The 23,190-nt window shown below is 40.5% G+C and overlaps 1 protein-coding gene across 1 annotated transcript in view; it reads right to left on the reverse strand.

The window, feature by feature from the left end:
• sgpl1 (sphingosine-1-phosphate lyase 1) overlaps nucleotides 1–23,190 on the reverse strand; it is a 51,804-nt gene that overhangs the window by 9,683 nt on the left and 18,931 nt on the right. Inside the window, exons 2-7 of the mRNA XM_034030624.3 lie at nucleotides 18,577–18,742; nucleotides 17,430–17,497; nucleotides 15,345–15,492; nucleotides 13,490–13,569; nucleotides 13,252–13,380; nucleotides 385–473 (exon numbers count right to left, since the gene is read on the reverse strand). Of these exons, the coding sequence (XP_033886515.1) occupies nucleotides 385–473; nucleotides 13,252–13,380; nucleotides 13,490–13,569; nucleotides 15,345–15,492; nucleotides 17,430–17,497; nucleotides 18,577–18,742 (680 nt within the window). The remainder of the gene's footprint in view (nucleotides 1–384; nucleotides 474–13,251; nucleotides 13,381–13,489; nucleotides 13,570–15,344; nucleotides 15,493–17,429; nucleotides 17,498–18,576; nucleotides 18,743–23,190) is intronic.

Genomic DNA, 23,190 nt, shown 5'->3' on the forward strand with positions numbered 1-23,190 from the left:
GACCAAGGGGAGATGGTGAGTCAAGTGCACACAAAGGTCATACTGCAATTTAATTGGTGTGTTCGGCATTAGGAGATTAAGTGTATGTTTCACTAGCACGACTGCTTGTAACGTTCAGCTTTGCATGGTCACAACTAGATTAGGCCACCATGAGGGAGACACCTCAAACGGTTTTATCAGAGATACAGCTTCTATAGCTGTGAAAAACCAGGACACTGTGGAACAGAAAGGCAGGAGATTGGACACAGACAGAGGGAGGATGCTCAGATCATAGGTGCTTCTGCCAACCTCCCCCCTTCAACAGCTCCCTCTGGAGCAGTCCCAAGTCTCAGTCCTGGCAGGCAGCTAGCTCTCGTGGTGCCATCCCTCAGTGCTGTGTCTTACATTTCAGGGTGCTTGACTCCGCGCTCCAATGCCATGTCTCTGTACGCTTTACAGGCCATCAGGATACTTTCAGTGCCACCGGAGGTGACCTGCACAGAGAGAAGAATCGAGCATTAACAAGGTGGATCGCTCACAGACACTCCCCTCTGCTCAAGGACAGAGCTCACAAGAAACACAAGGGCTGATATATGACTGTTCTAGAATCACTGGTTTCAAGTTGTATTTTAAATAGCACTTTTGATAGTCATGTTTGATTATTTTATTTGAATTAGATTGTATTGTTTTTTGTTCCTTGCATACAAACTAAAAAGGGTTACAATTTATTTGTAAACTATATTCTGGTCTATGATTTTATGTAGCCTACACCTTACTTATTCCATTTGTAAGTGGTTTATTGTGTGAATAATTTTCTTTTAAAATAAATGCTAGTTGTGGTTTACAAAAAAATCATATGCACACACAAATGATATAGACTATAAAGATGGAGTATAGGTTTCAAGATGGTTTGCATTGTTTTAGTGTTCTGGTCTGGCTTTCACCCTCTCCCTCCTGTCCAGCTGCTGTCCTCAATGACTAAAATTACTTGTGGCCACTTACTGGTAACCAGTGGGTCCTCATAAATCACAAAAGAAAAGAGTGGTTAAAATATTGCATACATGTATCAGATTAAAAGAACGTATGAGTGCATGTAGTGATTAAAATATTGCATACATTTATCAGATTAAAGCCACATCAATTTGAAATGTATATATGAAGCTAGGGGTGTACGATAAAGGTTGGGTGAAGATTTGTGTAAAATGAAGTCACAATGTAGAGTGTGACAGGCACATACGGACAGACAGACAGACAGACAATTAAATTAACTCCACCACAAAACATAACGCATATGTTTCAGCCTCAGATCTCGAGGTCACACTGTCTCCAGAACCTCTCGATTGTATTACTCTCTGGTAATACACACTGAACCCGCCAGTATTCTGTTTGTAATTCTGTACGTGCCATGTCCTCCAACTCCAAGACTGGTATTCATTTTAAATAGCATTTGTATTAAAACTACATGCATTTTTTAAAATCAAGGGATTGAACCAGAATAAAAGTCATGCTTTTTTTTCTGCACAGATTTCTAGTTGTTATGAATCCCATAGCAACAATTGCTAGAGGTTGTGACAGAATTTGTCTGGGTGCCAGTCATTAATTTCTGACCAACCATTTAATAACATTACATAAATTGTCACTAGGACCTAGCAGCTGAGCAAAACCTTACCCGCTGTTAAGCTCTATTACTGCCCCAATATAAAAACGTATGGCTTACATATTACATCATCAGAAAAACGGATCATTTATATTTGAGCATCAAAAGAAACATATCACTTATATTTGAGCATCAAAAGAAACATATCACTTATATTTTAGCATCAAAATAACACATCACTTATATTTGGATAAAATTCACTAGATGTAATCGAAAAATGACAAACTCTGTTTTAGAGCAGGTGCAGTGACTTTTTATTGTGCTGATTAACAATTGATATCATGAAGATGCTGCAAAATGATCTGTCGATCTTGGGCAGGTGTTGTGACTCTTGGCCCCCAAGTTGATGGCCTGTCATTGACAGAGTTTGTCTGGTTATACCGTCTCGCCAGGTTTGAAATTGCTGGCTGTGAGCCACAGTACACTGCCCTAGTCCAGCCTCCAACATGCCGATCGCATGAAGACGCTGCTCTCTTGACAGAAGTGGCATATTGGTGTTTTTCTGTGATTTTCTTTATTGCTTTTATGCAAGCTTACAATTCAACAGCTGATATCACTATGTAACACAATTTTTGTTCCTGGGTAGTAAGTGTTATTTCCTAATTGCTTATGCCTCAAAAGTATAGAAAATGGCTATTATTCCCCACAAACTTTGCTTTTGTGACCAGGACAGTGATATTTTGAAATGTATCTATTTCCAATGAGAAAACGGGCGAATTTGTGTCTTTTCGTTCACATAAAGTCAGAAAAAAACAACATATGAATCCAAATTAACATGTATTTATACTAAAGTAATACAAAAATGACTACAAAAGATTTAGAAGTGAGTAGTTTCTCGAGATTTACGATTATACTGTAAATCACTTTCACGAATCAGCCCCCAAATGTAGTTTCCCATCATGTTCTCGTTATACTGTCCTTGGTAGCGGCATTCAAAGTCCAGTATATCCTGGTGGAAGCGCTCGCCTTGCTCCTCCGAGTACGCTCCCATGTTCTCCTTGAATTTATCAAGATGAGCATCAAGGATATGGACTTTGAGGGACATCCTACAGCCCATTGTGCCGTAGTTCTTCACCAGAGTCTCAACCAGCTCCACATAGTTTTCGGCCTTGTGATTGCCCAGGAAGCCCCGAACCACTGCGACAAAGCTGTTCCAAGCCGCTTTCTCCTTACTAGTGAGCTTCTTGGGGAATTCATTGCACTCCAGGATCTTCTTTATCTGTGGTCCGACGAAGAAACCGGCTTTGACCTTTGCCTCAGACAGCTTAGGGAATAAGTCTTGAAGGTACTTGAAGGCTGCCGACACCTTATCTAGAGCTCTGACAAATTGTTTCATAAGGCCCAATTTGATGTGCAGTGGTGGCATCAGCACCTTCCGGGGGTCCACCAGTGGCTCCCACTTGACGTTGTTCCTCCCCACAGAGAACTTGGTCCGCTGTGGCCAGTCCCGCCTGTGGTAGCGCGCCTTGGTGTCCCTGCTGTCCCAAAGGCAAAGATAGCAGGGAAACTTGGTAAAACCGCCTTGGAGACCCATCAGGAATGCCACCATTTTGAAGTCTCCTATGACCTTGATGCCATCTCAGAAAAATGCAGATATGTATCCACTTAGGCAGCTGGAACTAAACTGAACTGGTGGGCTTAAGGCCCCTGTATTTATACTACTATTTATATTACTGTAAAGTTCTAGAAGGTTCTAGAAGTTACTCCAAGTTTACTCAGCACTGAATCTATCTGGAATGTTCTGGAAAATAGGTAAATTTCAAAATATCACTGTCCTGGTCACAAAAGCAAAGTTTGTGGGGAATAATAGCCATTTTCTATACTTTTGAGGCATAAGCAATTAGGAAATAACACTTACTACCCAGAAACAAAAAAATAAATAAAAATTGTTACACGGTGTATTCACTCCATATCCAGTGTCCAATCAATTGTCTCACTAATTAGGTGATTAAGTGCATATGCTTCAGTCATAATCACTCAAGCATGTCATGGTCAAGGACAATTGATCAAGTGATTAAAAAGAAACCAAAAACATTATATAACATTTAATACAAAACACAAAAAACAATATTTTACTCAAAGCCTCCACTAGTGTTTTCTACTATTATAACAACCTTGACTTACATAAAGAAGGAAAAACATTGGAGTGAAATACCTCGCGTTCCCTTTTCAAGGTGTGGTATTCAGAGCATAAATCAACAAGTACATCATCTGTAATTGACAAACCCAGGATTGGAAGACCCAAAAAGCTGTCTAACAAGGATGAGCAATACTTGAAGATAATATCCATAAGGAATACAACAAAGACATGCATTGAATTGGAAACAGAACTGGCAGAAGACACAGGTGTCGTTGTCCATCAAATCAACAGTTCGAGTGAAATAAATTTATATAGGATAAACGTCGGTAAAACCACTCGCTATTTTTTTTTCTTACCAAAAATAATAAATTTAGAAATCAATCTCGAGTCTGTGTAATTTCTGTACTTGCTGTCTGTCCCGTCTCCGTTCCGCTCTGAATGGCTAGGGGTCGCTGTCAGTCAAATCAGTGGTTTCACCTCCAGTCATTTCATCCTGTCCTGACAGATCTCGTTGGCTGAAGCAGCGCTAGAATGCATAAGAACGTTTACAAAACGAGAGGGGGCCATTCGGCCCATCTTGCTCGTTTGGTTGTTAGTAGCTTATTGATCCCAGAATCTCATCAAGCAGCTTCTTGAAGGATCCCAGGGTGTCAGTTTCAACAACATTACTGGGGAGTTGGTTCCAGACCCTCAAAATTCTCTGTGTAAAAAAGTGCCTCCTATTTTCTGTTCTGAATGCCCCTTTATCTAAATCTCCATTTGTGACCCCTAGTCCTTGTTTCTTTTTTCAGGTCGAAAAAGTCCCCTGGGTCGACATTGTCAATGCCTCTTAGAATTTTAAATGCTTGAATCAGATCGCCGTGTAGTCTTCTTTGTTCAAGACTGAACGATTCAATTCTTTGAGCCTGTCTGCATATGACATGCCTTTTAAACCCTGGAAAATTCTGGTTGCTCTTCTTTGCACTCTTTCTAGAGCACCAATATCCTTTTTGTAACGAAGTGACCAGAACTGAACACAATATTCTAGGTGAGGTTTTACTAATGCATTGTAAAGTTTTAACATTACTTCCCTTGATTTAAATTCAACACTTTTCACAATATATCCGAGAATCTTGTTGGCCTTTTTATAGCTTGCCCACATTGTCTAGATGAAGACATTTCTGAGTCCACATAAACTCCTAGGTCTTTCATAGATTCCTTCTTCATTTATTCAAATTTTTTTTAAGCATAAAGGTCAAATTTCACCTATGCTCTGCTTGAATTGAAAAATAAAGATCGAAAAAAAAAACTGGTCAATTCTTTCAAAAATAAACCGATATTAAATTGTAGATTTGGCAATAAAAAAAAAAATTGAATTAAAAAAATCGAATAGTAGCAAGCCTAGAAATAATCCATTCTATCTGTATTTATTTAGCGAAATTAGTCGTCTACTAAATGCATTGTTTCACTGAAGGTAAGTGACTATACTAAAGTTACTTTGATCTACAACTTTAATTTTCAAAACGAAACAAACAAAAACTCACTGTGCACTCTGATCTTGCCGCCATACCAGTTGTATTTCTTTCTAATCCTCTCTCTTTTTCACGACAAGTCAGGTGATTTCTAGCACGTCAGGAAGATTGACAGCACTTAGAGACACACCTACACGAAGCCATTACGGCACAAGGTGACACTGAAATGACCTTACAACTAGTAGATTACCTTACAACTAGAGGAACATTTCACACTGCCTGTCAGATTAGACACAGCGTAATTTTTTACACTGCTAGGGCCAAATGTTATATTTAGGTAAAAGTTCAAGGAAGCTTGGATAACAAGACCCATCTGGCAGAAGCCAAGCAGCATTATAGCTCACATGAGACTTAAACCAGGAGGTGTTGTCTAATAACAAGGGGAACTGAAACCACATCAGACTCCTCTCTGAGTCTCACCACAAATCAGCGGAAGTGCAGACAGGCACAGTTTGAGAGCAGCTGCCTTTCTCTGTGCCCCGAGACAGAAGGGAAGCTGAAACTGTACCCAGCCTCAGAAATCACGCAACAAAACAGGAACAGGGCTTACAGACAACCAAATGATTAATTACTCACTCAGAATGGATTGAATGGGCCACATTGACAGAGCTTTTACCACTGTTAGAGAACCAGCAAGAAACAACAGATGCTCTTCAATTCATTTCAAGTTATTTTTTTGAACTTAAATTGATGGGAAGAGAAATGGTGTTAACTTAACACAACGGTAAATGCTTGGTGAACATGGCCCTCTGTATTTATTTTCCAGTCAAATACATTACAACGAAGGGCATCTCTCCGCTCCGCGAGGGCATTCCTCAACAGAAACACTGAATTCACGAAGATCATTTATCCCATCATCCCACCCAGTCTTCTGCCTGCTTTTGAAGATGGGGCAATTTTCTTTTCAGGGATACCAAGTTAGTGAACAAGGGGTTTAACTGGAACTAAAAGGGCAACAAATGGCCCTCCCCCAGTGAATCGTCATTGCTAGAAGTATGTTGTAATCACATGATGAGTGTAAAAAGAGCAAAAGCTACAGTACAGCAAACACCTGGCAATATGTACATCCCCTGGCTTTAAATACAAAATTACCCGCAGTTGGGTACGTGGTTCTCTAGATGCATGTGTGTGTGTTTCTATCTATCTCTCTATATATATATATATATATATATATATATATATATATATATATATATATATATATATATATATATATATATATATATATATATAAATGACCTGTACTGTACAGACAACACGAATGGCTGGAAAATGCACAGAATAGCTAGATAAAAAGATATCAGTTTAGTAAGGCTTCATGTTCTAGCCTTCTTAGTACAGTAATCACTATCAGAAACACAATCCACTACAACCCTGATGAGAACCCCAGAAGGGTTAGAGTTCAGTGCCCAAAAGCCCCTCTTATCACGCAGGGAGCCCCTGAAGGGTTATACAGTGCCCACAAGCCCCTCTTATCATGCAAGGAGCCCCTGAAGGGTTATACAGTGCCCAAAAGCCCCTCTTATCACGCAGGGAGCCCCCTGAAGGGTTATACAGTGCCCACAAGCCCCTCTTATCATGCAAGGAGCCCCTGAAGGGTTATACAGTGCCCAAAAGCCCCTCTTATCACGCAGGGAGCCCCTGAAGGGTTATACAGTGCCCACAAGCCCCTCTTATCATGCAAGGAGCCCCTGAAGGGTTATACAGTGCCCACAAGCCCCTCTTATCACGCAGGGAGCCCCTGAAGGGTTATACAGTGCCCACAAGCCCCTCTTATCATGCAAGGAGCCCCTGAAGGGTTATACAGTGCCCAAAAGCCCCTCTTATCACGCAGGGAGCCCCTGAAGGGTTATACAGTGCCCACAAGCCCCTCTTATCATGCAAGGAGCCCCTGAAGGGTTATACAGTGCCCAAAAGCCCCTCTTATCACGCAGGGAGCCCCTGAAGGGTTATACAGTGCCCACAAGCCCCTCTTATCATGCAAGGAGCCCCTGAAGGGTCATACAGTGCCCAAAAGCCCCTCTTATCACGCAGGGAGCCCCTGAAGGGTTATACAGTGCCCACAAGCCCCTCTTATCATGCAGGGAGCCCCTGAAGGTTATACAGTGCCCACAAGCCCCTCTTATCACACAGGGAGCCCCTGAAGGGTTATACAGTGCCCACAAGCCCCTCTTATCATGCAAGGAGCCCCTGAAGAGTTATACAGTGCCCACAAGCCCCTCTATCATGCAAGGAGCCCCTGAAGGGTTATACAGTGCCCACAAGCCCCTCATCACGCAGGGAGCCCCTGAAGGGTTATACAGTGCCCACAAGCCCCTCTTATCATGCAGGGAGCCCCTGAAGGTTATACAGTGCCCACAAGCCCCTCTTATCACGCAGGGAGCCCCTGAAGGGTTATACAGTGCCCATAAGCCCCTCTTATCACGCAGGGAGCCCCTGAAGGGTTATACAGTGCCCACAAGGCAGCAGTGTGGAGTAGTGGTTAGGGCTCTGGACTCTTGACCAGAGGGTCGTGGGTTCAATCCCCGGTGGGGACACTGCTGCTGTACCCTTGAGCAAGGTACTTTACCTAGATTGCTTCAGTAAAAACTCAACTGTATAAATGGGTCATTGTATGTAAAAATAATATGATATCTTGTGACAATTGTAAGTCGCCCTGGATAACGGCATCAGCTAAGAAATAAATAAATAATAACAAGCCCCTCTTATCACACAGGGGCTTCGGCACTCGGCAGCATGAGATTTGTTATAAGCTCATGCAGACTATCGTTCTGAATCCCCAGTGTTACTATGTTGCTGTGAAAGCCAACTTACTTTATGCTTTAATGTGTGTCCTAACTGGGAAGTAAAATGCTGCCTAAAATGTGGGGACATCTTTGCTGAAAAATCAAACCCTACTGTACAGTAAATGAGGTCGAATTTCTGTAATATTCTGCTTGCATACAGAGACTGGCATATGCTACATTTCCGAATTACTGCCAGCCCAGGAATTCTACTACTGGATGCTCATTTGTGTAGCTTGTTATGCTCCCAGTCCACCAAGAACGGAAGATCATTTAAGAATTTGAAATATTTTATTACTATTATTTTTGTTGTTATCAGTAAATATGAGAGCCCTCTTTCTATTTCTGTTTAACCTGAGTTATAACAGAACGAGTCACAACCCTGAATGCAAACGTTGGGCTTTTTGAATGACGGTGGTATACCTGTAAACAAGGTCTGCAGAAGGGTTCCACTGTGGAAAAAGGTAGTAAACTGATGCCAATGACTGATAATGGCGGGATACAGAGGCTTTTCATAGAAAATGGTGAATCCTGCTGCACATGTACAATCCAGCTACACTGGCTTTCCAATCTTTGGGTTCTAAAGGACTGCTGGTTTGTGCACCAGGTTTACTCAGGGGTGATTAATCTGCCTGCCTGCACTAAGCTCACCCACCCGCCCGCCCGTCTGCCAGCACTAGCTCGCCCACCTGCCCGTTTGCCTTGGACTTTCTTTCCTTGTTAGCTTTATTAACTGTGCTTTTGCTTTTGTTTCATCCAAACCAATTTGAACACCACATTTAGTGACACGTTATCAAATTCGACCCCCCCTGGTCGAGGGGAATGGTGTGTTACCAAACAACAGCCTCGATGGACCAAATAGCCTCTTCTAGTCCCAACCCTTTTCCTGTGCGTTTCGCTGTCTCTGAAGTACCTGTACTTGCAAAAATCAAGCAGAGAACAAAGGGATCTTACAAACAGCATAAAAAGGGTTCTTATTGCTTGTGCAAATAAGAGATTTGGCACTCCTTTAACCCTTTTACGGTCCGACATTACAATTTTCCTTTTCCGGTCCGATGTCGGACCTTGTCCGACATCATCAAAAAGACGTAAAACACAGGTCTCTAATCCTCCGGAAAAAGCAGAGAAAACCATTCAATGGCCGAGTGAGACCGATAGGAGCCGAGAGAAGACGGGGGGGAAAAAAAATAAAACATAATAAGGGCCGTATCTGAGCAATACATATAGCCCCGACACCACAGAGATAACACAGACATAAACAAACAAGATAGCTGCTTCTGCATTCTGAGTTTGGTGATAAAACGAGTGATCAGAAGATGATTTATTGGTATGCACGACTATGCTATGAGGTATGAGAAAAATACAGTGAGGTATGTGAAAAATACTTTTAAACAGCGCGTCTAAAATAAACTGCGCATGTGAAAATAAATTGGACCTGACACGCCTGAGACGCGCTGAATAAATGGACCGCAAAGGGTTAATGAAATACAGAACTAGTAAATCACAGTGGAAACAGATATTTCCAACCAGCATCTGATATTGATACAGATGTAGAGCACCACTTGAGAGGAAATGACAGAAGATGACACTGCATAATAATTTAAACAGTACTTTACAAAATGTTAAACTGAAAATATTGTTCTTGACGTAGTGTATATTATCTTAAAATGTATCAGATATACAATGGCAGGCTGAATAATTTCGCTTCAGTGAAGCGTTTCAGTGAGCCAGGGTGATTTCTATGGCTGTACTGTAATTGTGGTTACATCAGCTTTTAGGGAACTATCTTAACAGCACAACTGTCCATAAAGCAATGAAAAGTTCCTTGGAGTAGAATACATGAAGCTTGCGGTTTCTATACAAGATGAGAATGTGCTGCTGCTGCTGAATGTGTCTGTGGCCCAGCTGTTCTGTGTCAAGTGTGCAGACCTTGTGAGTTTAGCACCCTCAGGATTTTTTATAGTTACCTCACTCCCCTCCCCCCCCCCCCTTACTGGATCTGATGCAACAATCTTCTTAGCACGAACAGTACAGCCCTGTCACTGATCACCAGTTCTTCTGTCCAAGGTTTATTGCTTGCGTTTTATACTTGAGTTTGGAAACACAGAGATTTCAAAAGACACTGCTGCTGCTTTCTGGTACCCAACGGCTTCATCTTTTTAACAGACTTTGCAGATTTATACTGCAGTGTAATTCCATGGCGCATCATTTGTTTTACGTATGAGAAACTGGATTTACTTAGTCTAAAAATTTTCATGCAGCCAAATGACCTTTTAAATGCTCACAAAATCAAATACCAGCCAAACTCAGCAATGCTGTTCTTTGTGAATAAACTATTTTAATAAACTATTTTGTATTTGAAATTTAATGGTGTATACATGAAGTAAACGCATTGGTTCATTACATTATACAAGAATGATTGCTATAATCCATTTTGACACTTTGTATTTCAGTGTATATAATACAGCTGCCTTCCTACAGTAATGCAAGGCCATATCACTGACTAAATCATTTGACCACTCCCTTATTCCTGTTCATACAAGTTAAAACAATATGTATCTACTCCTGGGAGTTCAAAATGTATTTTTGTATGGCTAAATCACTCTATTGGATGATGTTTGGTATTTATATACTTCATTGCTTATGTTGTAAAAAGATTAGGTTTATCACTGCTGCCCGGTCCTATTGTTTCTAATCATATCACTTCTATCAGGTGACTCAACATTACTGCAGGAGAGGTTTTGGCTTATTTCTGGTATTACATAGCTAGGGCCCTGCGTTTCACACGACCTGCCTTCTCAGGCTGCACTTCATTCCTCCCACCGCAAGGTGGTCATGTAGTCTGCTTAATTAAACCACTTATTGCTTAATAATCTCCCGATTCCTTTAATCATCTCAATTAATCATTCTATTAACGCGCATTGATTAGGCAGCAGCAGCAGCTACGGACATTTATTTAGTCATGCATCCCTTTATTACTAATACATCTTATTCAATATTATTTCTTAGAATGTGTAAATAATTTAAATCTTTCAGTTTACTAGTAGGAACACATCAAGCAGCACATTAAGTGTCACTTACAGTTTCATGAAAGAAAATGTCCCATGCATTAAATGTTGCTATTAAACTTAAGCATCGTCAGTTTGTTAACCCTGCCTTCTTTCATAGATTGACGTTGTTCTGTAAAGACTTGGCCATAAGAAGAAACACTTCTTTCAGCATCTACAGAATTGGTAACAACTGACAAACATATTTTAGCCTTTCATGTTAAACTGAGAAATAATTCTTCCGCTTTCACCCAAAATTCATTCAAAAGTCATTCTACTGTCATTTTCTTTTGCATATGGTAGGTATTTGTCCATTTCTGATTTACAGTCAGCATCAAATCCTGGAATAGAATATAATGGGAGGGCTTCCAGATCCAAACTACACACTTCTTGTGGGTCGAATATTCTTATTGCCATCAGAAAGTTATGAGCTGGTTGAAAAAAATGTGGTTTCTTTTTGCATTGATCCGGGTTGTACTAATTCATCAGTTTTTCCGAAACGTCATGGAAGGTTTTTACACATAGGTTGTTTATTGCGGCGCCTGTGCTGTGTACCTCTTGTGCCATTTGCTCGGTATGTATTTATTAATTCTGCAACTTCATTATATGTTTGATGGACTCTCACGTCACTGCTTTCAAACCACTGAATCACATCCACCAGTTCCTTGGCATGCGTCGCAATTAGTGAGAGTTGAGATTTTAAACTTTGCACATCTTTAAGCAATTTCTGGAGGTCTTTTAACACTACAGTGTTTGGTGAAATGTGCATTTTCTTTTCCACGAAACCTGCGTAAAAAGGGATGTATTTGGAATGATATTCAGCAGCAGAATACCAAGTGCCCCATCGTGTTATGCATGGCTCAGGTGGCAACTTTATGGGTAAAGTACAGCCTTCTTGTTGGATTGCTTCTGTCAGGTGGTCTTTAAAACATGGCTTTCTGCTTGGGCAACGTTTAAACAATTTATTTAACGGTTGCAACCAGTTTGTCTGCTTTGGCCAGATATTGCTGGCAAGGGCTATTATGTGGGCATTACAAGTCAAATGTACTGAATTTGGCAGTAAACCTTGAAGAATGTCATTGTATGCCTTGATCGTGTAACTGGCATTACCGGAGACAAATCCAGTCACATTATTAAAATTAACTTCAAAATGCTTTTAAACAGATTAACTGTATCGGCTAATATTACTTTCAGTTCGAAGGTATTCGATAGTCCTTGGAGAACAAACAAAATGTGCAAAACATACTGATCTTTTGCATTTGTAGACTCGTCGGTAACTACAGATACACTGTCAGACATCTTCACCAGTTGTACAATTTTCATCTTGTGCAACTCAGCAATTTGGGTAGATATTCCCCACATTTTTACATGCTTGTTCAGAAACGCACAGTTTGGGATTATCATTTTTCCCAGGGGAATATTAGCACAAACAAATGCCTCTGTCAAATCGAAAATAACATCTCGTCAGCATTCATAATTTCCGTTCCCCTTACGTTTTTTACGAAGTCTCATAGCTGTCAAACTCAGCCTTTCATTTTTCTGTGTTTTCCTGATGATAAATGTCGGTCTATTGTTGACTTTCGAGTGTGGTCCAAAGATAAACTGCAAGTTGTGCAAAATAAATGATACCCATCGGTGTACAGAAGCAGGTGGACACCAGGTGGATATTGTTGCGTGCGTTCGCTCAATGAAATGCTTTTTGATTGCGATGTTAGGTCTCTTGATTTTTCTTTTAACGCATCAATTTATTAAAATTACCATTTATACTCATCATAATTAGCTTTTATTTTTCTAATTAGTCAAATCGTAATGTATTGAATTCTTAATTGTGAATTTGATTACTATAACGGGAGTGGCTGCAGGGACATCTAGGGGATAGCAGTTGAATTACAATTTAAAAAAACAGGTCTTGTAAAATGCAGGACCCTATACATAGCATATCACATGGCATGTTACAGACTGGATGTTTGAGTCTGATGCTCCCATCTCTTCTATAAAGAGCCTAGCTTTGCATTTGGCAGGGAAAGGAAATTACTTAAACATATGAATGGCCCCCTCCACATATCAGCCACCTGTTCACGTTAACAATGGCCCATTGAAAAGTATTAAACTATTCCAGGACATGATCAATTAATATATAAGGTATAATTCCACTTTACAACATGGCGTATGAATGCAAGAAACCCCAACTGACCGTGCCGCAGGAAGAGGGTCCCCCGTGAAAAAGCGTGCACGCCATCCGCACCACCTCTGCCTCCATCTTCCGAACCCCAGGGAAGATATCGGGGTGCAAGGGGTTACTCCAGGCGAAGTCTCCATAGACCTGGGAAGGACAAAAGCACATGCTAACACAACCTCCCCCCCTCCAGTGCAAGGGAAAGTCAGAGGCACATTGAAGAAGCAGCTCCAAATGTTCAGTCCCTTGGTTTTACCTTCACCAGAAGATTGGTGAGCTTCTCATCTCCACTGTACACAGTCCCAGACACCTTGCCATCCTCCCACTGGACCTCCCCTGCAAGAATGCACAGCGTTAGACTTTTACAGCCAGGCCAGATAACTCCCGCAAAACACTTGAAACACAGAGAGACCAACCATCTGGCTAAATTCAACTGCTTTGAAACAGAAGTAGATCTAAATATAACCACTGCTTAAATAATCAATAAAGAGCACAAGATTATGAAAACCAAAACAAAACAAACAATCTAACTGAGCATGTGTGGCGGAGTGTCCCGCCTCTTTGTTTGTTATTTATTTATATTATGATTTATGTTTATATTACGGCGAAAGCCAATATTATTTGTTATTGTTTTGATTATTAAACCTCGTGATGATGCGTGACTAATCAGCTACTGATTATTTAACTAGCTGACAGTCACGCATCCTTACTAAACTCATGCAGACTATGGCCAAGGAGTAATAAGATAATTAACAGCTAGTTAACCCCTCGGCCAGAATATAAAAGCCTGCAGCTATCTGCGCTCAGGGTAGAGTGTACAGAGGAGAGTACGGGAGAGCGAGCAAGGAGAGACAGATTTAAAATCTAAACAACTGCTAAGCGTGCTGGTTTTACCCCAGCACGATACATATGTTTATTTCTATTTGTTTGGCCAACGTGCCCTTTTGTTTGTAGTGTGTTGTTTGTTTAAATCTTTTGTTTGTTTATTATTTAATAAAACACTGAGCGCCGTAGCGCTCCAGTTTGACCACTGCCATTCATTGTTTTGGTTTCTGTTCCTGGTCTGTGATGTCACCACCCACACGCCACTCAACAACTCGGTCACAAGCATAAGAACATAAGAAAGTTTACAAACGAGAGGAGGCCAATCAGCCCATCTTGCTCGTTTGGTTGTTAGTAGCTTATTGATCCCAGAATCTCATCAAGCAGCTTCTTGAAGGATCCCAGGGTGTCAGCTTCAACAACATTACTGGGGAGTTGGTTCCAGACCCTCACAATTCTCTGTGTAAAAAAGTGCCTTCTATTTTCTGTTCTGAATGCCCCTTTATCTAATCTCCATTTGTGACCCCTGGTCCTTGTTTCTTTTTTCAGGTCAAAGAAGTCCCCTGGGTTGACATTGTCAATACCTTTTAGGATTTTGAATGTTTGAATCAGATCGCCGCGTAGTCTTCTTTGTTCAAGACTGAATAGATTCAATTCTTTTAGCCTGTCTGCATACGACATGCCTTTTAAACCCGGGATAATTCTGGTTGCTCTTCTTTGCACTCTTTCTACAGCAGCAATATCCTTTTTGTAACGAGGTGACCAGAACTGAACACAATATTCTAGGTGAGGTCTTACTAATGCATTGTAAAGTTTTAACATTACTTCCCTTGATTTAAATTCAACACTTCTCACAATATATCCGAGCATCTTGTTAACCTTTTTTATAGCTTCCCCACATTGTCTAGATGAAGACATTTCTGAGTCAACATAAACTCCTAGGTCTTTTTCATAGTTCCCTTCTTCAATTTCACTATCTCCCATATGATATTTATAATGAACATTTTTATTGCCCGCATGCAATACTTTACACTTTTCTCTATTAAATTTCATTTGCCATGTGTCTGCCCAATTCTGTTATTGTATTGCGGTGTAAAAGTATTAAAAAAATAAAAAGATACTTGAAAAATGCTGATATTTAGTCTACTCTCCTCATTTAAATGAATCTCTACGTAATATAGTTTGTCCTTTATGTCACCTAATTTAAAGAGTGTAAAAGATGTTTCCAGCCACAGTGCACAGACTGCAGTGTGAATGCAGGGAGATGATCTCTGCTCCTGTGAACTCACCCAAAGAGCTGTACTCGCGCAGCTTGTCCAGCACCTCTGTCTGCGAGAGCCCCCGAGCTGGGAGCACCTTCACATACCTCATCCCATCCTTCAGGGTGCACAGACTCGACGCCATGTCATCCAGAGCCTTGTTCAACTGCATCTGAATCTGCAAGGATACAGCCAACCAGTGACACACAGCCAGCGACACACTCCCATCACAGGAAGTGAGGACTGCATTCACATACATAATACAAAATGGACCGCCAGCTGCCTCCATATATCCCCAGATTCTGATGCTCTCAATATCTGGTGAACAGAATGTCCATCGCAAGTTTCATCACAATTGGACAAGTGGTTCTCCACATCTATATACAGTAGTTTCTGCGTATGGGAACACCTCCTAAGAGAACACCCTTGTGGTGAAAATTTTTCCCATTGTAAATGCTCCGCATAAAGGAACAGGAACTTCGCTTACAAGAACACCTTTTTTGCACCACTGGCGATTCCTTTGCAACTAATACAGGACTGCTTTGTAACCTGATAACTCATCATCACCAAACTTAAATTCAAATTGTTTATCCAATCTTTTCAAATGGGACTTGTCATCTTGAGGCACACTGATTGGCTTATTCAGTCTTTCCAGAACCACCTTCATATCATTGCCTTGTTTTGTATTCAGATTTCCACGTGTGTACCTCATCGCTACAAAATGGCATGTAAACTCCAGCCTGGATCACTCTGTACAAGCAGCAGTCTGCTCCCCTGAGGTTACTGCAGAGGAATGACTCGGAGAAACCTCTCCTTTATCACACAGCTCTTGGACTGTCTGCCTGCTAGAGACTGCAAACCACAGGAGGGTGACTCAGACAAATTTGTTCTGCTCAGCTAAAGAAAAATACATGACAAATGATTGCTTCTCACCAACTTACAGGTTTAACCCTTGCACAGTGTGGTCTTTTTACTGCACATAATGGTCTTTTTCTGGCACCCATATTATCACAGCACATGGGCTGGAACACCAAACTGGGCGAGGTTTTAGAGAGAAGTACATACAAGGGTTGGACAGACAACTGGAAGCACATGTGACACGCACCATACAGACTATTTTAAATGATTAATTTGTTATGCAAATAGCATCCTTGGCAGGAGTATAAACACAGTAACACCTGTCTTAACAGACACCTGCTTGCACCTGTTAACCCAGAAAGCATCTGGTCCTCAGGCCTTGAACAAACCGCCTCAATACTTAATCCCTTTTTGGGCTAGTTTATTCAGCATCTGGTCCCTTGACCAAACCGCCTCAATACTTCCAGTTCATTCAGCATCTGTATTTGCTGTGTGGATCCTTGTGCAGTAAAGTCTAATGTTATTTGGCAGTGAAACTACATACAAGAGTTTGTTTGTACGCCTCTCACACAAAACATTGCCGAGTGAGAACTGAAAATTAGTGTGTCAGTGCCAAGTATCCAAACAAGATTAGAGCCATCAGTCCCAAGACCATAACCTATGCCCACATGTAAAGAATTTTAACATACAGACAAATGGTCTACATAATTGGTGCTAAGAATGCTCAAACCAAGTTTCACCACATTTAGATACGCTCTTTGCTAGATACAATGTAAGTGTAACATACGTACAAGCAGACACAGACTGCCTCCACATACCCCCAGATGCTAATGCCCATTATAAACTAAAGAATTTCCTTTTCAAGTTTCATCAGAATTCATTATAATTACACAAGCGTTTCTCTCGATGTGTGTTAAAGTGGAAGAATGACATGCAGATTGTATCTTTATCCCTGGGATATTAATCATCTCCAATGAAGGATAATGAAACAGTTATTCCATTCCTGAAATTAGACTTTCTACAATACAGTATGCATCTCAGTCGTTTTAAACTTCTGAGGGTTTAGTGGGAGCCTCAGGAATTCCACGGTAGAAACATTCCAAGGATAATCTCTTGTCGGAAGATGGGTAGGGAATCACAATTAGGAGGGCTGTACCATTCATGAAAAGAGGGATTCAGAGACCCCCACCTACCTTTACAATGGTCTGCTCCAATGTAAAACACACTGAAACCAAGCAGCTGTGGTGGGATACTTACTGAAGCGCCTACAAAAGGAATTCTTCTTATTAACTTAAATATCTTCTTCTTAGTTCTGGATATCAAGCCTGTGTATAAAAATTTTTTAAAAAATTAAAAAAAAGAAAAAGAACATGACTAATACCCTTAAAAAGGACCTGTATCCATTCATTTAGTACATCATCCCTAGAACGAAAGCGATGTGCGATGCTTGTCTAATTGCTGGTTATGATATAGCAACACTCAGTGAAAGCAATTTGTTTTCTAGGGCAGGACATTTTAAAAATGCTGTTTGGTAGAAGGAACTGTTTTAGCATGTTCTTTGCTTTGTTTCTATGGTCTCCTGATTGACAATTGTGAAGAGTGATCAGGGATGACTTGTTGCTTGATAAAGGCTATTTGGAGAAACACTCAGAAGCCTTTTCACCCAATTGGTGTGTCTACGATGACTCACATGATTGTAGTTAACAGTACAGTACATCACATAAAATATGACCCTGTCCCAACAATGACCTACATTCACAGTATAATGTGCATGAGAGCTCACAGTATGCTACAGGTGCTTGTAATTTTCGTGCAGGTATTTCAATGCTACACTTCTGGGTCCCTGCATTCAAGAGGTTGCATGAGCACAGTCTCATTGGAAACACGGCAGTTTTCTATTTCATGAACTTTAAAATAACTAGTTCCTTCAGAAGTGCACCACTGAAATACTTTTTTTGTTTGCTAACACAACAATAAAACACCATTAGAAAAAACACACATTTACCACACTGTGCATTTTTCATATAGAAAAATGTGAGATGTAGAGTGATGTTAATACAAATTAGGTTTTATTTACTGGAATTATTTTGCTAGCTTTGTGTACTTTCCATGATGGCATCTTGATTGAGCATTTCTAGGAATTTTATCAAACCTAAAGCATTACTTTTTCAAACCTAAAGCAAGAATATCAGATGTTTTAACAAGCCAGTCCCCCTGCCTAACAGAACTCAAACACTGGGGATTCCAAGATTCATAATCGTAGATTACCTGCCCAACATCAATGTTACAGTTACTTCATGAAACATGATCTAAAGGTCATCAAGCATTATGATTAGATAATCCTGTTGTGTCAGTTTGTAATATAGACGGTGTGTCTGTCAGTCACGCTGATCTAGCCACTTACTCTCTTGTTGGAAGAGGAAGCCTCGTAGCCACACTGCCAGCAGAGTCGCTGCCACGGCTCCTGTGATGATCTGCCAAGGTTCCAGCCCTTCGCACTGTGCGTTCACAAACCGCCGGCCCTGCTCAAGATACACCAGCAACAGCTCCTTATAAACCTCCAGGGCAGCCTGCGGAGAGAGGAGCACAGTCACAGATGCACAACAATACAGCATCGGAGCAACCAGCACTGAGTACATCACAGCACAGCGCCTAACACAGCACTGAGCACATCACATCACAGCACAGCACATCACTGAGCACATCACATCACAGCACAGCACAGCACTGAGCACATCACAGCACTAAGCACATCACATCACAGCACTAAGCACATCACAGCGGCGAGCACATCACAGCGGCGAGCACATCACATCACATCACAGTGGCGAGCACATCACAGCGGCGAGCACATCACAGCGCCACGTCAAAAATCACACTAGACATTTCCATCAACGCGTTCCATGTAAGTTTACCTACTAAAGCATTACCATTTTCTGTAAAATATTTACAATTAAGTTTCTTGATGTTAGGCAGTGTTTTAGCTGATGTACAGACAGTACTGTCGCACAAAGTCACATACCTCTGCAATAAACAGTGGCTGTCCAGCAAAGTACAGCAATCATTAACAAGCACAGCTATCCTGTGCTTCCTTTTTATTAAAGCGTATATAAAAGCCGCATAAACGGATTGCTTCTCTCAGTTCACCTTGTTTTAGTTTAATGTGTTGCATATTTTTCAGTATGTTCTTTTATTGTCAGCGCAAACATGTACCTCAATGCAGCAGTATTTGCAACGCTATGCATCCTCTGCCTCATCTAACTCACTTCTGCTTTTTTTTGCTTTTGTATACTTCAAAGCATTAGTTTTCTTTTGAATATTCATAAACTGACTTACGTTTTCTCCCCCTTCATCCACTAAAAATATTATATTTTTGTGTAAGTATTTCAATTTAGTTTTTGATCAAGCTAGTAGTTACTACGCCCAGCAATTGCCACAATAAATCAGACTTGATTGACCAACTTAAATCAGGTGATCGTGTGTTTGTGAAGTGACAGAGAACCACAGTTGAACGTTATTTGATCCTCTGATGTCTAAACATCTGCTGTATCCTAGGATACAGTGTAGGGCTGCTTATTACAATGTCGAAGTAAAAATAAAAAACATCATTTTAATCAAATTATTGTGTATTTCCTAGAAAATAATACCAGGATAATATTGAATAAGACAAAAATCGGATATAAATCGCATCTAGGTCGGATATAGGTCGCATTAACGCAAAATGTTGCGTCCTAGACGCAAAATAAATCCATTGAACGGAAAAATATTTTGTCTTGCGTTCACGGGACGCACAGAATGGAAAGGGACGCAGACATGTATATTCATGGTAATCTATTACACTGCAGCAATGACCCTAAAATACTTGCTTGTTTAAAAACAAAAAAAATTCTGCAATACAACAGCACTGATTAATGTACACTCCAGTCCTGTAGGTGGCAGCAATAAACCTCATATTTGGTTTTGCCAGCAATTTTAAGAATATTTCTTTTTAGGCCCTGTCCACACTACATAACCGATCTCGATAACCGTACTCAAAACCTTTTAATTAACCCAGCTCAAACTTTAGTGTCCACACTGAAGTAACGTTTCATGTTTAGTCGGGCGTAATGCGTACACACACTAATGCTGTTAGAATAGTCAGATTACAGTTCCTAGCAGCGCAATGAACATTGGAAATTAATACGATAGTATCCCACCATACACTATTTTATTTTAAAATAATGTGTTATGCCCCATATTAACAGAGGTCCATATTGCTAAAAAATAAAACAAGTATTTTGGAAAAAGTAAATGCAAACACATGCACAAGTAGGGTTTAAAGTTTTCGGGTTTTATTTTTAAATCAGGTGACAAATGTAACCAATTCTGTTTCATAATTAAACTCAGAAAAAGCTGTTAATTACAAAACAAATCTTTGCTTTTACCTTCATATCTTGCCTGAGCCTAATTCTGGTCCCTTTAATTTTATTTCAAACAGAGCTGACAAATTACGTGAATTGTTCAACCCCGATCCTACTTAACTCGCATTTCATTGTTGCACTTGCCTAATTTAACGTTGTGCTTCTGTTATTTTCCACACTACTTTAACAGGGATACCATTAGAGATTTTTTTTAAGCATAAAAATGAATACCCAGTGCCGAGCGTACACTGACAGCAAGTCAGTTGTCAATCAGAAGTTTTTTTCCTAAGCAGTCAGCATCTTCAGGGGATTCTCATGAAGAAGATTGCTCATCTGCATCTCAGCCATCTACTTCTGATTACGAGTACTAAAGTGACCGAAGCAGTTGCAAACAGTAGTAATGCACAAAAACGCAAACAAAAAATATGTTTTTATAATTTTGAATGGGAGATCCGTGGCTTGTTTATCGAGACGGCAAGACGTACTGAGCTGCAGGGCAAAAAAAAAGGCGATGCTGTTGCTGTTATTGGAATGCAGAAAAATATTAAAACACACACAGATGAAGGCAACAGACAGGGCTTAGAATCCTGTCTCTTTGTCATGTGAATGGTCTACTGTTCTATCTATACACAGACAGAGATTTTTTAAACTACTATATCCCAGAGTTTAAACATTCATAAAAATGTACCAAAATGCACATCACTGGAGTTTATTAGCCTGTGTGTTAAAATGTAGTATCTGATGGATGGGATGCAACATTTTGGGCATGTGTGTTTCAGGAACGCATGAACAGAAAAGCTAGCGCGACCTCTGCTGTACAAGCATACAGCAAAGTAATCCAGAGAAAATGACTGCAGAGACACACAGCCAACACCATTTTACATGGTCAGTACCTCTCGGGTCATCCTTAACACAGAATGAGAGAGTCGCATGTCTGTGTGCTTCCCTCTGATACCGTTACCTTGTTATTAGCTCTTCTATAAAGTCTAGGGCTAACATTAGAATGTAGTGAATCACTGTCTTGACATTTGGCCCAATTACAGCAGGACAAACAAGCAGTTGCAGCACCATTGTGGAACTCTTACAGACACTGCTACACTGTGGCAGACTGCCGATCACACTGCTGCAAAAATCCAACAGGTTCTACAATAAATCGGAGGAACAGCAATGAGATCGACAGACCTGCAACACACACAGAGGAACGGGTATCTCGTGTCAAACCCACCTTACTGCAGTGTCCCTTATCAACATTTAAAATAGAAAAAACACAGCAAAGTACAACAAATCATAGTGAAAGCATTGTACAGCATAGGTAAGCATTGTAGCGATCTGCAAAGTATAGTAAAGCATATTAATGAACATGGCAAACCGGGTAAATGCTTAGTAGAACCATGGGAAAAGCATGTTAAAACTGCAAAAATTCTGTGGTGAACTGTGAAAAGGGGTGTTTTTTCCGGCTATGAATATGAATTGTGCATCCCTTTCACATGTTTACTGTATGTCTGCATTAGAGTGCGGCGTGCTTCTGGGTTGGAGAGCGTGTGTGACTGCATGCACAGACCAAGTCTAAACTACAACAGCCAAGCTGGAGCAATAGATCTTGTAATGTGAAGGTTTTACACCAACTACACTAAGCTGTACATGACATTTGAGATCAGTAGCAAAAATATTTCCTTGTGACCCATAATGCACCCACCCGCCCTCCCCCACGATGAGAAACAGGCAGCACTAGCAGGGCTCTGTCTTAACTTGCTTTCTGTAGCAGTTACAACAGTGCAGCACCTTTAACTGTTACTCCAGAATCTCTCAAAAAAGCCTGCCCTTGTCATGGGGTCCTGTTATGATCCAATCAGTGAGGTAGATGTTCAATCCCATTCTACAAACACAGGTGTAGATCTCTCTCTAATCTGGACCCCAGAACTGACCGATAGTCTTTACAATCATAACACCTAGAGAACTTCAATATCATAGTTCTAGGATATGTGTAAAACATTTATACATGATTTTTGACTAAGCATTAGGAATGTATCGAAAAAACTTGACTACACAAGGAATCTTTAGTATGGTACAGCTTAACATTGAAAATGTTTGTGACAATTTGAATTCATGAAGTTTCTTTTAGTATTTCTACATACTACAGATTCCGATCAGTGCTCTGGATAAATTAGGATTAGCGAGAGTCTGCTGTATATCGCTTAGACATATTTTAGAAATTATCTTTTAATAAAATGATTTGATACGGATGTGTGAAAGATTTCTGAAACTTGCACAACAGACAAACGTTTTTGCACGTTTGCCCTCTGTCTCCGATACAGTATATGAACTTTATCCAGACTGCTGAGATAGTACACTGCTGAAATGGCAGTGTGTTCAGGAGTTACTGATACTGTGGCACTGTATACCAGCCAGTGACAGGCACAGTATCTGCACTCTGCTCATCTGATAACAGCAGCCAGGTACAAAGTGTGGTTACCAATCCGTTTACAATCAAAAAATGTGTTAAAACAAGGCCATACAAACAGCATGTAAAACACATTCCACACTCATAGCATGTCACAGTATAATTATTATTTGAAGATAAAACAAAGTCAAGTGTACCAGGTTTCATCTAGTGCCTT

The sequence above is a fragment of the Acipenser ruthenus genome, chromosome 13 (genome assembly GCF_902713425.1).
Source record: "Acipenser ruthenus chromosome 13, fAciRut3.2 maternal haplotype, whole genome shotgun sequence".
In the NCBI taxonomy this organism is placed as follows: Eukaryota; Metazoa; Chordata; class Actinopteri; order Acipenseriformes; family Acipenseridae; genus Acipenser; species Acipenser ruthenus.